General features: G+C 47.5%; 2 protein-coding genes across 4 annotated transcripts; both read right to left on the bottom strand.

The window, feature by feature from the left end:
- Positions 1-6: 6 nt before the first annotated feature.
- LOC119552097 (glycerol-3-phosphate dehydrogenase, mitochondrial) lies at positions 7-6,390 on the bottom strand. 3 transcript variants are annotated; one of them, XM_037861879.1, is made up of 8 exons: positions 5,567-5,723; positions 4,147-4,299; positions 3,932-4,085; positions 3,508-3,617; positions 3,334-3,446; positions 1,855-2,714; positions 670-1,373; positions 7-270 (listed from the first exon to the last, which is right to left on the bottom strand). In XM_037861879.1, the coding sequence occupies exons 2-8, from the start codon at positions 4,246-4,248 to the stop codon at positions 136-138; spliced, it is 2,178 nt and encodes a 725-aa protein (XP_037717807.1). In that variant the 5' UTR covers positions 4,249-4,299; positions 5,567-5,723; the 3' UTR covers positions 7-135. The 3 variants fall into 3 exon arrangements, with proteins under 3 accessions (XP_037717807.1, XP_037717809.1, XP_037717808.1); XM_037861881.1 differs by lacking the exon at positions 5,567-5,723 and adding an exon at positions 6,368-6,390 and having other exon boundaries at positions 133-270; XM_037861880.1 differs by lacking the exon at positions 5,567-5,723 and adding an exon at positions 5,317-5,492 and having other exon boundaries at positions 133-270.
- A 1,825-nt stretch (positions 6,391-8,215) lies between these two features.
- Positions 8,216-13,235, bottom strand: LOC119552096 (telomere-associated protein RIF1). The gene is made up of 4 exons (XM_037861878.1): positions 13,013-13,235; positions 10,483-12,955; positions 10,147-10,421; positions 8,216-9,944 (listed from the first exon to the last, which is right to left on the bottom strand). The coding sequence occupies exons 1-4, from the start codon at positions 13,112-13,114 to the stop codon at positions 8,574-8,576; spliced, it is 4,221 nt and encodes a 1,406-aa protein (XP_037717806.1). The 5' UTR covers positions 13,115-13,235; the 3' UTR covers positions 8,216-8,573.
- Positions 13,236-14,474: the final 1,239 nt, after the last annotated feature.

Here is a 14,474-nt window from a genome sequence, read left to right as displayed (position 1 = left end):
GGCATCTGTGAGTTGAAAGAGTTTTTATTAACAGCAAAATGAAAATAAGTTTGATCTTAACCGTTCGATCTTAAGCCTAGTCCTTGCCTCCGATGGCCGGGTGATGTGGTCGTCGTTGTTAAGTCGCTTGTGCTCTTACAGGCCGCCTCCGGATCGGTCCACGCTGATCTTCTGCTTCAGATTGGCCGCCTCGTGCTTCTGCTCCTCCAGTTCCGCCATGCGCGCAAACCGGGAGTAGGCCACGTCGCCCGTCTTGATGGCCGACATCATCTGCAATTTGTAATAGTCGTTAGTGTTGTTCAAGTAAATCTTTTATAACCCCAGCCTCTGTGCCAATTTTTGTCATTAAATATGGTTTTGTCTTAAGCAATGCGTTCTTATTTAATAGTAAAGACAAGTCTTGAATTAACAATTGTTAAAAATATAATCTATTGATTATATAATCCGACGTCTAATTATGAGAATGGTTATATATGAAATGGGTTTTTATGCGCTATGGCCGTTTTCTCGAGTAACAGTTAAAGTGAGAGTTTAGTGTCTGTCCGAAAAACTAACAACCAGTTAAACCTGTCGTAAAATCCAATCCGTTTTCTTATCTTGCCTTTAGATAAATGTTAGCCGGCACTCGAGAAACAGGTCCCAAGCTATTATTTTATAACTATAACCCACCTGGAGGTATTCGTCCAGCTCCACCTGGCCGTTCATGTTGGTATCGATCTCGCGCAGAATTTCGTGCAGCTGCTCGCCGGAAACGTCGGCATCGCCGAAGCTCTTGAGGGCACGGCGGATATCGTTGATGGAGACGTAGCCCTTCTTGTCCTTGTCGATCAGCTGGAAGCGCTTGATATACGTCTGGATCTCCTCCTTGGACAGCTTGATGGGGATGCGCTCCTTGGAGGTGCGGTTGACCGAGTGTCCCATCTCGTTGCCCAGGAACTCGGTGGCGTTCTTGAGCTGGCGCTCCTTCTCGTCCTTGGACCAGCCCAGCTCCTCGGCCATAATGTCGACGATCACGGGCAGTGCCTCCTGGGCCGCCTGGACGTTGAGGAAGGCCAGTCGCAGACGACGCGCGATCATGTCAACGGCGGTGCAGGCATACTCGCGCACTCCGTACCGGATCTCGGCGTCGATGTAGGGGAACTCGGGGTGGATGCGGTTGCCGATGATGGGCCAGCGCTTGCCGGTCAGCGAGGCCATCTTGGACACGGCGAAGGCGCGGTCGCCGTACGACTTGGCCAGGTGCTGGGCCACCTCGCACTCGAGTCCGAAGTCCTGCACCAGGCGGATGTACATGGTCGGGGTCCAGCCCTGTCCGCCCTCAATCTTCAGGTAAGAGGTAACAGCCTCGGCGCGCTCAGGCTTCAAGTTGCAGGCTATTAAAGGGAACAAGTGAATTAGATCATTACACCCATTGAAAACTAATGGTATTATCGGGATTTTCGTTATCTTATCTAGGTTTTTAAAATGACTAACTTATCAGTATCATAAGGAAACGTTCATTAATGAATACGAAAGACAAAAAAAAAAATAAATAAATAAAATTGTTATCTATATGAATTTGACATAATAATATAGTATATCAATTTTTGATAGTAAAACATGTTTATAAAACAATGAAAAATGTTGGTACCTAAAAATATCAAATTTAATCAATATCAATTTGACATTATAATATAATATATCAATTTTTGATAGTAGAAAATGAATGAAAAATATCATTTTGGTACCTAAAAAAATAAAATTATTTGATTTATGTCAAATAAAAAGAGATAAGATAAGAAAAACTACAGGTATACGCTTTGGAAATATAACCCCCTCTTATATATAATACCCAAGATCCCCTAATAGACTCACCCTTGATCGCCGCATCGATGGTGTGCTCGGCCATGGCCCGGTAGGTGGTCCACTTGCCGCCGGCGATGGTGATGAGATTGGAGGGGCTGACGTGGACGATGTGGTTGCGGGCCAGGGACTGGGTGTCGTCCTTGTTGGGATCGGAGACCAGCGGGCGGATACCGCTCCAGGCGGAGAGCACATCTCCGCGGCGCACCTCCACGTCGGCGTTCAGATAGTTCTTGATCTCGTTGAGGATGAACTGGATCTCGTCCTCGGTGGGCGTGGGGCTGTGGGTGATCTCGCAGGGCAGGTCGGTGGTGCCGGCGATCGTCTGCCTCTGCCAGGGCAGGAAGAAGATGACGCGTCCGTCGGAGGTCGAAGGATCCAGCAGACCCATCTGGTCGGGGCTGTAGTAGCCGGGCAGCACGATATGGACTCCGGAGCTGGGGCAACAGATGCTCTTCACCGTCGGGTTGTCCATCTTGCGGATGGAGTCCGTGAATGGTCCGGCGGCATTCACAATGCACTTGGCCTTCACGGTGAACTCCTTGCCGGAGATATGGTCCTTGACCTTGGCTCCGCACAGCACCTGCTTGCCGGTGCCGTCGTCTTTCTTGAGCAGCTCCTTCACCTCCACGTGGTTGCACACGGTGGCTCCGTGGCGGGCGGCGGTCAGCGCCACCGCCAGACACATCCTGGCATCGTCCTGCTGGCCATCGTAGTAGACGATGGCGCCGCACAGCTTGTCCTTCTTGAGCATGGGGAACAGTTCGAGGGCGTCCTTCTTGGAGAGGTAGTACGAGCTCTTCACGTTGCGGTCGCCGGCCACCAGATCGTAGGCCTTGATGCCCACCCAGTAGTAGGGCACCTGCCACCACCTATGGAATAGGGAATGATTAGTTGGTTGACCCAAAAAAAAGTATTAGGAGAGGTCTCACAGAGGTTCTGACAGTTGCTTACTTTAACCACATTTAGATGTGCAATTTTACTGTAAATTAGCAAAATAAACTATTTTTGGAATTAATGAATATACAACACAAATACTAAAAATCATATTCCTGCTTATCCCTAATAGTTTTAATTAATAAATTATATGTTATACACCTTTTTAAACAAAATATTTCAAGTTCCTTAACTTTTCTTAATGGTCCGAAGTAAACTTAAAAATTGTTACCGATTTCAAGATTTTAGGCAAAAAAAGAATCTTGAAGTTAATTAATATTCAAATTAAAACATTTATTCCCGCGGATTCCTAGTAGCTTAAATTTATATATAAAATTTTATATTAAATTTAAAAACAAATTATTCAAAAAACCTTTACTTTCCCTAACTATCCGAAACAAACTAAACCTGTGATAATCGATTTCAAGATAAAAGATGAAGGAAAGCAAAACAGCTACAATTTCTGCTAACAACTAACTAGTTTCTAGCAGCCAATACAATGGTATAATATACATTTCTGTGACACCCCTGCTAAATGATATGGTTTCAATTTACGTGTAGACTGGCAGCATGATGGGCAGAGGGTGGGTCAAGTGGGGTGCCGATTCGAGCATGGTGGCGCGCTCAGCCAGCGCCTCCTTCACCATGCGGTACTGCTCAAGGTCTAGCTGAGATGGCAGATGATAATTAGCGGGCTACAATGGAGAGAAGTGGGTCTAGGATACTTACGCCCAGGATGGCCTTCTGCAGGTAACGCACTCCGCCGTGGATAAGCTTGGTGGAGCGCGAAGAGGTGCCGCTGGCAAAGTCATCCAGCTCTACCAGAGCGGTCTTCAGACCTGTTAAGGAGAGAGTTTCTTTAGAAGAAGTTCTACACAGAGAGGAAAAACCAAGAACATTGTGCTTGAATTGAGAACATTCGTTCTTAAAAACCGTGTAAGCACAAATGTTCTTACTTTGAGCTGAATGTTCTTAATTCTAGAACGAATCAACTCATTTCAATTATTTAGTTTCTACCATAACTAAATAATTGAAATGAGTTGATTTCGTTCCATTTTCAAGTTGATTTTGGACTTAATTTAAGAACATTTTGTTATCAATATGATTACATTTTGTGATTGACTATAGTCTTGTAGGATCATATAGGACTCACCTCTTGTGACCGAGTCCAGGGCACATCCCGCTCCAGTGGCTCCTCCACCAATGATCAACACGTCGAACTCCTCGCCGCTCATCAGGGATTTTATCTGATCCGCTCGTGGGGGCAGCGTGCGCTTCCTTTTAGGCGGTGTAGTGGCATTGTTGACCTGAACGTAGAGGTATTGTCATTATATAAGGTATAAAATATTATTTGCAAGGATTACGAACCACATGGGGGGTGTTCCAGCGGTCCAGGGTGTACGAGGCCAGCACGGAACCCACGCAGGCGCTGGCGGCTGTTACGCCGAACTTGAACATTCGCGAGGTCATCTCGGGGATCTCTCACGAAACTATAGAATCGATCTCGAGTATTGTATTGTGCTGAAAGGGTACAAAGCAATAGCAATTAATTTTAATTATTTTTAGTACGCCTCAGCTCATAAGTATGCAATTAAAAGATACACGGATAAGGTCCACAGTTGCACATTTTCAAATGTCTAAATTTCTTTGATCTTCATTAGTCCCAGAAATAATTTCTTGTTTTGTTGAAGCAGAACACAATGTAATTTTCACTCTTGAATAGTTGGCACACTTTGAGAAAAACCATTGTCTCTATTTAAAAACCTTGTGCTTAATCTTATTTATGAAGAAATTATAGATTCTTTATAATATAGAAAAATATTCTCACACAAATTTATTTTATATCACGAAAATTTTGGAGTTGGTGTCGCAAATAATACTATTTATAATTATTCCACTTGCAGTCACTACAAAATGTATGTGATAAACATTTACTTTAGAACTTTTCCCGCCGTCGATATTTTGCCGTGACACTTCTGATTGAGAGTCTTAAACTTGAAACTTGTTTTATGTATATCTCGCAGATTTATTGGAATTTGATGATATCACAAACACCATAAACTCAAGTGTTTAACAAAAAATAATGCAGAGAGCAAAAGAGCCCACAGAACGCCCAAGCTACAGAGAGCTAATTAAATTCCGAATTAAATTTGCACTCTCTATAACATCTATGGTTCCATAGTATAGGTATGTATAGTGCTCTCTGGCGCTTATTCACAGCTGACCGAAGCTTTGGCGCAAAGCTTTTGGCCAACTTTGCGCTCTCATTGGAAAGCGGGTGTTCCATTCCACTCCCATCCATCGGTATCCGAATGTGTGTTAAATCAATACCGCCGATGACCAGATGAAGATACAGATACGTGTCGAGAGTTGGGATCCGGAACACTGGGTTAAAACAGAACGTAGTTCGCACAGCTCCGCGATGGACGCACTTTTCAGCTCTGATAACTATCCAACTATCCCAAAGTCAAGCACATCCGATTCGATCCAATCCAAACCGATTCGAGTCGAGTTGAGTTGAGTGGTGACCATGTTTACCTTTTGGCTTCCAGGCCGCGAGCGCCTCAGCAACAGACTGAATCCGAAAGCGAAACAAAAACCGAAATCGCCCGATTTCCGACGACCGAGAATGAGTATGCGAATGCGAACGGAACGTTTTTAGCGGGCGTAACAGCATGTGAAAATGATTACATCAGAGTTTGAGTCACTTTTCCGCGACCGCCGTCGTCGTCGTTTTCGAGCTTCTAGCATCCGCACTCGGCCAAGGCAAATCGGTTATTGAGCTCACCTAGCGCCTAGTCTGGATGCTATTCCGAAACAGATTCCGATTCCGGGTCTGGAACTGATGGGCTGAGAACTGGAAGCGATACTCCTCCGCTTGCTCCGTCCGTTTGATTCGCCAGTCGCCGTCGCTCTGCGAAAACTGCACTGCCTGCAGCTTTTATTCCGCTCGACAAAACTTTCAGTGCAGTTCGTGGCTCGTGCTCGGCGCAATCAGCTGTTGGGCCACGCCCCTCCCCACCTAACCGCCCCCTTCTGGCCCAGCTAATTAGCCAATTGGCAGATCTCAAGATTCAGGCGGCTATTCTTGTTTTTGAAAGAGATGTCACTAAAATCTCTTTCAATCGAATTGAAAACATTAGTGTCACGGCAATATTTGTATTTATGGTTATCCTCTTAGGCAATATCCAAAACGATTATATAAACTGTTTTTGAAAGTCAGTTCATTTTATTAAAATTCCAGATGTTAGAAATATCCTTTTATATTTTTTTTAAATACTAGAAATGTCCTTTCATATCATTTTGTTAAGGTATATTCCTTTAACAAAATTGTACACATAAGGCTATTATGCCAACACAGGAAAAAACTTTCCATTTCGAGTGAAATATTTCCAGTACCATTTTAATCACATTATATTATATATATATTTAACTCATGAAGTATCTCTAAGGAATGCTTAGAGCGATTAAGAAAAATAGTTTTTGTGTCACAAACTATTTCACCGAGTGTTAAGGAAAGCCACCCGACGACCACATCCATAGAGATCTCTTTATGTATAGAGCCTCTCGCACTTTTTCTCGTTTCTACCTCGTTTTTGGCACCTGCGAGATGCGCCCACGTTGTGTTCCGAGCGTATTTATTCTGTAACTGGCGGCGGACGGGCAGCGTATCTGATATTTTTATTGTTTCGCGCTCTTCGCACAGCAGATTATTCAATTATGTGCCTGCCGAGTGCTGATAGAATCGCGGGCACCGGAGCAACAACACTGGCCAACAAGGCTACTCTCTTCCGTGAATTTCCACGGCTCTGGCACAAGCACCCCATCGGAATCGAATCAGGAAATGTTCTGCCGCAGCGCCGATAAGAACCATTTCACAAGTGCTTTACGCATTTTCGAGGGCGCCAGTTTATGAATGAATCATGGATACGAAAGGCCCACGGGGCGGATGAGTATATATACCCCCATACATATGGGTATCTGGGGATGGGGGCCATTAGCCTGCTCTTGATCGCCGCCCACGAGACAGTTCCGCAGACGGAGAGCAGACGGTGCAGGAGACTCAAGTGCGCGAATCTCGACTACGTCACCGTACACGAGATGGTTTGTCTTGGGTTAGGTAGGTCAGTTTCACTTGCGCAATTGAGCAAGAACTTTCCATGGCTATTTATATGCGGCTAGACCCGCCGATCCGCCGAACATTAGACCGAGGTACAGACCTACAAACGACCTTGGCATTCCCAAAAAAGAAAAAAAACGCCTGGGCTAATTGTGCCGAAAGCGCAGTTAACACGCCGCCTGTAACTGATACAAAGTATCCAACGAATTGTCCGGCGAAGCCTTCAACACGCACCGGCAGCGTGCAGAGCGGTCCGCCCACGCTGGAATCTTAGTATTTGAACAAATGGCAGCAAGACGTCGCTGTATACCTACATATGCAATATGGTATATGGTATATAGTACTTCGGCGCCGGTAGTCGTATCTCTATCTGCCGATGTCGGCGACGACGCGATGTTTGCTAGCACGTGAACTTTATCAGTGAACGCGGCGAAAGGCGGGGTAATTTGACTTTGCCGCGACCAGACAACAAATCAACCAGATAGGATTGGACCGCCACCGGTGGAGGTTCCTGAGGCTTGCCCTCCACTGAAGGTGCCACTGCCTGACCCCCAAAATATCCAGCATAATCAGCTGCGAAGCGGACTTAGTCGACTTTAAGATGCCCTAGACCATGTGCTGCACAAAATAATGTGGACTTAGGAACAGGAAGATCTATTTCCCCTAAAAAGAATGTGATTTTATAGCGTCATGATTACCTAAACAAAATTGTATTAATAATACTTTATCATTTGTTCATTTATTAATCTCGCTAAGTAACAATTACTAGTACTTACTAATCATCCTAATTGTCTATCTGTCTGATCCAAAAAATTATCTGCCTCGTCACCATTGGCGCAGTCGAACTGATAAATTGACATCAATCATTATCTAATAGATTGGGTTAGCTTAGTTTTACTGACAATACTGACAATGTTACCAGGTACATGTCTAGACTTTGGACTTTGAAGTAAAAAAAGTTACTGATATAAAAAAGATGATAAATGGTAACTTACACAGACCACTTTTTAAGTAATGAATGTGGTTTATTGACCCCGTCAACATTAGCTTATCAAAAGTATGTTGACGCATAACTACTCTATCTTGTTATCAGAATTAAAGTTCCTTTTTTTCCGTAATGAATCATAATTTTTTATAAAACTAAAAACATTCCAAGTAGTAACCCCAACAAACTAAGCTTTGGTCTCCGAAATAATACTAATTTTCAATATATAAGGAATTGGTTTATTGGTAACGTCAAAATAATCATTACACTTTGCTTATCAAAAGTATGTTTGACGCATAACACCACACATCTTGTGGTCAAAATTAAAAATTCCCTTTACCCTACTTATTCATAATTTGTTATGAAACTGATAACGTTAAAAGAAGCAACCTCAAGAATTCGGGTATGTTTAAAATAGTTTGTGATACTCAAACTTCATAAACTTCATCCCTTTGCTGTTAGTATTTGAAAGCTGCGATTTAAAATAATAAAAAATTTGAATTTATTGTAAAATGAAGCAATTTTTTGCAGCCAAAACGTAATACACCAACGGGCATAAAATATATCTAATACATAATGCAAATAAAGTAAACTATCTAAAACTAAGCAGATACAATCGATTCCCATCCTCAAGCGAGGGTAATGGCCAACTACGTAATATTCCATTCGTGATTTCAACTCTGATCCAACTCAGAGGTTGGATGAGGAGTCCGCCGCGGTCTCGGCCACGTTGTCAGGGCTTCCAACGGCGGCTGCAACGCCTTTCGGGATGTGTGTGGACGTGCTGCTGTCCCGCTCGAGTCGCGTGCGCATCAGGAGGTCAATGAGATCGAGGAGCTGGCTGTCACCGATGCTGCACTGCACCAGCAGCTGCTGCACGAAAGCCAGGCGCTCGGCATCAGAACGAGGGCCGCTCTTGAGGATTTCCGGCACCTGGGCCAGCAGCCCGCTGCGGCAACTGTTGCTGATCTTGGACTTGGCACAGACGTACTCAAGCACAGAGTTTGGGTTCAAGCGGTCGCACACCACCGACGACAGGTTCTCGCGCACCGCGTGGTCCAGGAAATCCTTAGAGTGATTCTCCGACAGCGTCTCCAGCACGTTTGTCTTCAGTTTCTCGTTGGCTCCCATCTGAGCCGACAAGAACTTGGCCAATGTGCCGGCGCTCTTCAGTTGGCTCCTGTCAAAGTAACGCTGCAAAACAGACTCCAACGGCAACTGCTCCACCACCAGGTCGAGAGCGGAATCTGCATCCATGAGGGCGAGATCCTGTCCAGCTGGCTCCGACTCTGGCTCCACCTCCATGGCATTGACTGGCTCATCGGTGGGGCTAATGTTGTGGGCATTGCCTGTGTCGTTCCACTTCAGGCTGGTGAAGGCGTCCTCTTCGGGAGCTTCTCCAGTGGACTTGTCCAGCGTCTTGTCCGTCGTCGCTGTTCTGGCCGTCTGCTCGCTAGCGAAGCGCTCAATCTCGATTATACTGTCCAAGCGACCACGTCTCCTCAGCGCCTGGCGCATCTCGCTGGTCTGGGCCACCTTGTCCATTAGCAAGCAACGCTTGGGCTTCAGGCTGCTGCGCGTCTCGTCGGAATCCCGCAGGTACTCCTTGGTGACGGACACCGGTGGGTCGTGGAAGCTCACCCGCTTTCGCTTCAGCGCCGGCGAGTCCAGGGTCACATCATCAAGGCTATCGCATCGCAGCTTGCGCTTCAGGATGCTGACCGAGGGACTTGCCGAGGGCGAGGGCAGTCGCTTGGAGAACGTCAGCAGATCCTTATTGGGAGGTGCCTGAAGCGGCGTGGAAGTGTTATCCGTGCCCGTCAGCTCGTTCAGTTCGCTGGTCGGCGTGGACACCTGCTCGGCGCGTTCTAGGAGACGTGCTGGTGTCACCATACGCGAAGTCGACATGGAAGCATACGGCGAGACGGCGGCGGCATCCAGTTTCTTGTTGCGGATCATGTTGATCAGCTGTGCACCGCGCCCGGTTAGATGGCCCGTGGGTTTGGGCCGCAAAGTGGGACTCGAGGAATTGTTTGTCTGCTTGCGATCCGGTGGGGAGTTCTGCAGAAAAAAGTTAATTTAAATATTGGAAAAGAAATCAATCCTAAATGGTGTTCCGTTTTGTCCAAACCGGTTTAACCTATTTTTTGCGATTTTAATACAAGTTTGGTAAAAATATTTCATACGAATAGATACAAATGTATCTTACCAAATCGGGTTTTGCTAACACATGTAATTATCTATACATTTTAATTGTTCTTACCAAATTGCAAATTCGCGTGCTGGCTTTCTTGGGCGAAATCTCTGCGGCAGCCATAGCAGCCGCAGCGTCCCCGCTGCTCCCCGGCAGTTGGGTGGAGAGTACGGCTTCCACAGGCACATCCGGCGGAGTAAGCTGTGTTTCGGGAGTAGGGTCGGGTTTCTTAACCGGTTCTGGCTGAGGCTCAGGTTCAGCGGCAATTTCCGGGAACAGATCCTCGCTCTGTTCAATTACCACAACGGGGGTGGGTTTTGCAACTTTTGTCTGCTTTCCGACAGCTGCGAAAATTCAAAGGTAGGGATTAACGACCTAAGCCCACCTGTTACCTGTTGCGCTTACCTGCTGTGGATTGAGCTGGCGGAGGCGGTGGCACTTTCCTGGGCGATCTCAGCTGGCGATCAGGCGTTGGCAGTGGTAGTGTCGCCTGTTCCGTGTCCTTTTGGGCAGCCCGCGTTCGCGTCTGACGCTTTGGCGGTTCCTCCCCCTTGGCAGCAGCGGCCTCCTCTTCTTTTTGAGCTTTAGATTTGCGTCCGGAGTGTTTGCGAATTGGGGTGGGGACCTCGGCTGGCACTGGTTCCTTTTCCGACTCCTCGCTGGGCGTAATATCGATCACCTCCTCGTTGTCATCCTTGCCTGTTAAAGCCAGCTCACCCTGTTTGCTCCTAGAGATAACCACCTTCTTGGGCGTCCAGGGCTTGATGGGAGCGGAATCCTGCGACTGTGACATGTCATTATATAGAGCTGGAATGTCCGACTTCTCGGCGAATCGCTCCTTCTGACGATCCGTCAGCTTCTCGGGGTTCAGGCTCCACACTGAGGGGATGATGACGAAGAGGTCATCGCCTTTAAAAAGGTCCCTTAGCTGATTGGCCATACTCTTCATGGGTAACTTGCGGAACTTCTCTTGAATCGCACGCTTCCACTCCTCTAGGAAGCTTCCCTCGCACTTCAACTTATTCCAGCATTGAATGGCCGAGGACAATGTGGGTTTCAGGGAATCAAACACTACCATAAGTTCGTTTTGGCGCAACTCTAGTACCAAGTTGCGGAGGGTGTTCAAGCAGGCCTCTAGCATTTGCTGAGAAGATGGCTGCTCAAAGATGGTTTGGAGCAGGCCAAACACATCCTTGTACAAGGGAGCCTCCTTGCAGAGTCCCAGCTTGAGAACGGAAGACACGTAAGCATCAAAGAGCTCCCCGAATAGCGGTTCGTCTTTGCTTTTATAGAGGTCCGTGAGCGTAGCCTTCAGGTCCGTTAAGAACTTCTTCCTTTCCGGCGCATTCTGACCCGCATTGAGCAACTGGCGCCACTGTTCGCAAAAGGAGCCATCAAAGGAGTTGCTAGCTCGGCGACCAGCGAAAGCAGCCAGTGTCTGAAGTGGCCATGAAAGCCACGTGTCAAGAAGCGAAGCATTATGTGCCACGCGGTACTCAAGCGCATTGTTTCGCAGATAGTTGGACAAGGCCTGCGACACCTGCCGCCACACTTGTAGCTTGACTGCGAATCCTTCGAAGTCCTCCTCGTCGTTTGCCTGCATCAGAAGCTCGGCGAAAGAGCCCAGCATCCGGAACTCGTTTTGATTGTCCGCCTCAATGCGGTCGACGGCGAAGATGCATGCAATACTCCGCTGCAGAATGGCCGCAGGGACTTCCGATCTGGATTTCAGGATCAGCTTCAGGTAGGCCTCCAGAACATCGAGGTGATCGCTTCCAGCCACACGCTCCATCGCCAAGCTTTCACTGGCTATGGTGTTGAAGAGAGCACGAACTACTCGACCACCGGAGCTATTTTCGGTGAGCAGGATTTTCTCGATCTCACTGCAGCAGGCCACATTGAAAGGAGCCACTGCCAACCGAAACATGGCCAAGCATAGATTCCGCACGAGCAGCTGCAGCAAAAGCTGTTCCGCCTCCGTGGCATCATTCTCGGTAAGTAGTTTCAGCCCGGAAACGGCGGCGGCCAACAGTGGCTTCCAGTGCTGCTGCAGTACCTCTGCGCTCATCAGAGGCGAGGGTTGGGTAAATGTCTCCAGGCGTAGCTCCCTTAACAGACGTTGCAGTGGAATACTGGGCTCCACGCCCCAAAGGGCCACCAGACAGGGCAGAGCCAACTCCCGTGCCGTCTGGTAGTTGTGAGCCAGGCCCGAGGGCAGATTACGCGGTCCTCCGCCGAACATGAAGGCCAGGAAGTGCTCCACGGCGCTGTCAAAGGATTTGGGTGTCTCCTGGTCCAGGCAGGTGAGCAGGTACCACCACACTCGCAGCTTGATGCCACTCACGTGGGAGGATCGCGACTGTGAGGTTCGCAGGGGGATCAGGAGCAGTCGCAGCCTCTTTACGGAGGCCAGTTCGTCGTAGGCAGCGAAGATCTTGATGAGCACGCGCCAGCAAAGGAAGGCCTCCGATCGCACGCCGTTGTCTGGGTTCCGGAAGCCCAGTTCCACCAGGGCCAGAAACTTGTTGATGTACACACAGCCCCTGAGCAAATCCTCATCCATGATCTGTACCAACAAAGTCCAGATCTTGTGCCAGTTTGAGTTCTTGGCATCGCGCATTTCCCCAATGAGCGTGGTGTACTTGTTGACGAACTCACTGCGGATCTGGGGCCAGCACCTGGCCGAGTGGATGGCCGCGACATCGAGGGCTACCAGTGCCTCCGCCAGAGCGGCAACGGCGCTGTCCTGGATCTTCCGATCCTCGTCGAACATGAGTGGCAGGATGTCGCCCAGCCAGAACTCCACCAGCTCGTCGTCCGTGAAGCCGGTGGCAATCAGGCCGGAGCTCTTGCAGCTGCTGGCCAACAGGTCGATCATCTATAAGGGGGATTGGAGGTTACGTGATGGAGTTCTGGAATGGGGCGCCCTACTTACGTTGCAATAATGCTGACGGCGACCAGCTGCGAGCACTTCTTTAGCGGAGAGCTGCACCGTGCGGTAGGACTGTCCCGCCTCCGCCCCGAAGTCATTGTCCATGGCGTGGCGATTCTTAGATTACTCGGTTTAACTGATTTATTTTCCTCCTTCTGCGACTGCCACAAGTGTTTTTTCCCGCAGTTTAAAGAAGATGGATGAGAAAAGCGCGCGAACTCTCTTGGCTAGTGGTGGCAAAAGCAGGTAGTCGGGTTATCGATAACTAGTTGTCGACTGTCACGCTTAATACCAAAAATACCAAGACTCAGAGTTGCCAGACCTGCGCAGCGCGGGATGAAAAAGTTATTTTAAATCAAAAACTTACCCTCTCTTTTGGAAATGAATATTAAATATATATGTTAAGTACTACAGTACTAAAAGTTATATTAAATCAAAAAACGTACATTCTATTTTGGAAATGTATATTAAATATATATGATAAGTACTTAAGCCCTGCATGGGTATACAAACAGGGTCATTTGGGTACCCAACCCAAATTTCAGGTCTGTCATTCGTGGAGTAAACGGGAATACTAGAATCCGAACCTATAAAGTATATATATTCTCGTTCTAGCCGAGTCGATCTAGCCATGTCCGTCTGTCTGTCCGTCCGTATGAACGCTGAGATCTCGGAAACTATAAAAGCTAGATATTTGGTATTTGGCATGTAAATTGTTCAATTCGGCCTTGTATCCTTCCTCGCTTTAAGAAGCAGTCAACCTGCTTGTTGACGTCAATATGGCGTTAAGCTCTCCTGACGCCCATCAACGACACCGTCGAGCTATTTGTCCGGGACATCCATAACGCTGCCGAGTCTCAAGCCCCTCCAATCCACCTCAGGCTCTTTTAAAACCTGAGGTTATGGACCTGGTAAGGTTAAAACGATTTCTACGTCGCAGATATGTGAGATCTCAAGATCCTGTCGACAAAAGCGCATATCGAGGAGCAGAGGACGATCTTAAAAAGCTTCTTTATGAGCCCAAACGGAAATATTTTGATGAGATGCTCCTCAGTGCTGACCCCAGCAAACCTTACGGCTTTAACCTCTGGAAATCTAGACGGAATATGAATCGACAGCCTCTCCGAAAGATCCCCACAAAGAAATCTGATGATGCATGGTGCAGGTCCGACTTCCAGCCATTTGACCTCGCGAGCCGCGAGGATGTTGAAGAAGCACTTGCCTTCCTTGATGATTCTCCCCGGATGCTTTACCGATCCAACACGTAAGCACAGAAGGAGTTTGTCTTCATATCCAAAAGCTACATCCTAGGAAAGCGCCGGGCTTCGATGGCATTGATTAGGCTTTGCCTAAAAAGGGAATCTTGTTCCTTGTTGTCCTGTTTAACTCAATGCTACGTATCCACCACTTTCCCTCTCAATGGAAGTGTGCTGTGATAACGATAATACCAAAAACAGGAAAACCG

The sequence above is a fragment of the Drosophila subpulchrella genome, chromosome 2R (genome assembly GCF_014743375.2).
Source record: "Drosophila subpulchrella strain 33 F10 #4 breed RU33 chromosome 2R, RU_Dsub_v1.1 Primary Assembly, whole genome shotgun sequence".
Classification (NCBI taxonomy): domain Eukaryota; kingdom Metazoa; phylum Arthropoda; class Insecta; order Diptera; family Drosophilidae; genus Drosophila; species Drosophila subpulchrella.
Note: the sequence above shows the minus strand (reverse complement) of the source record. Positions and strands in the feature narration are given on the sequence as shown.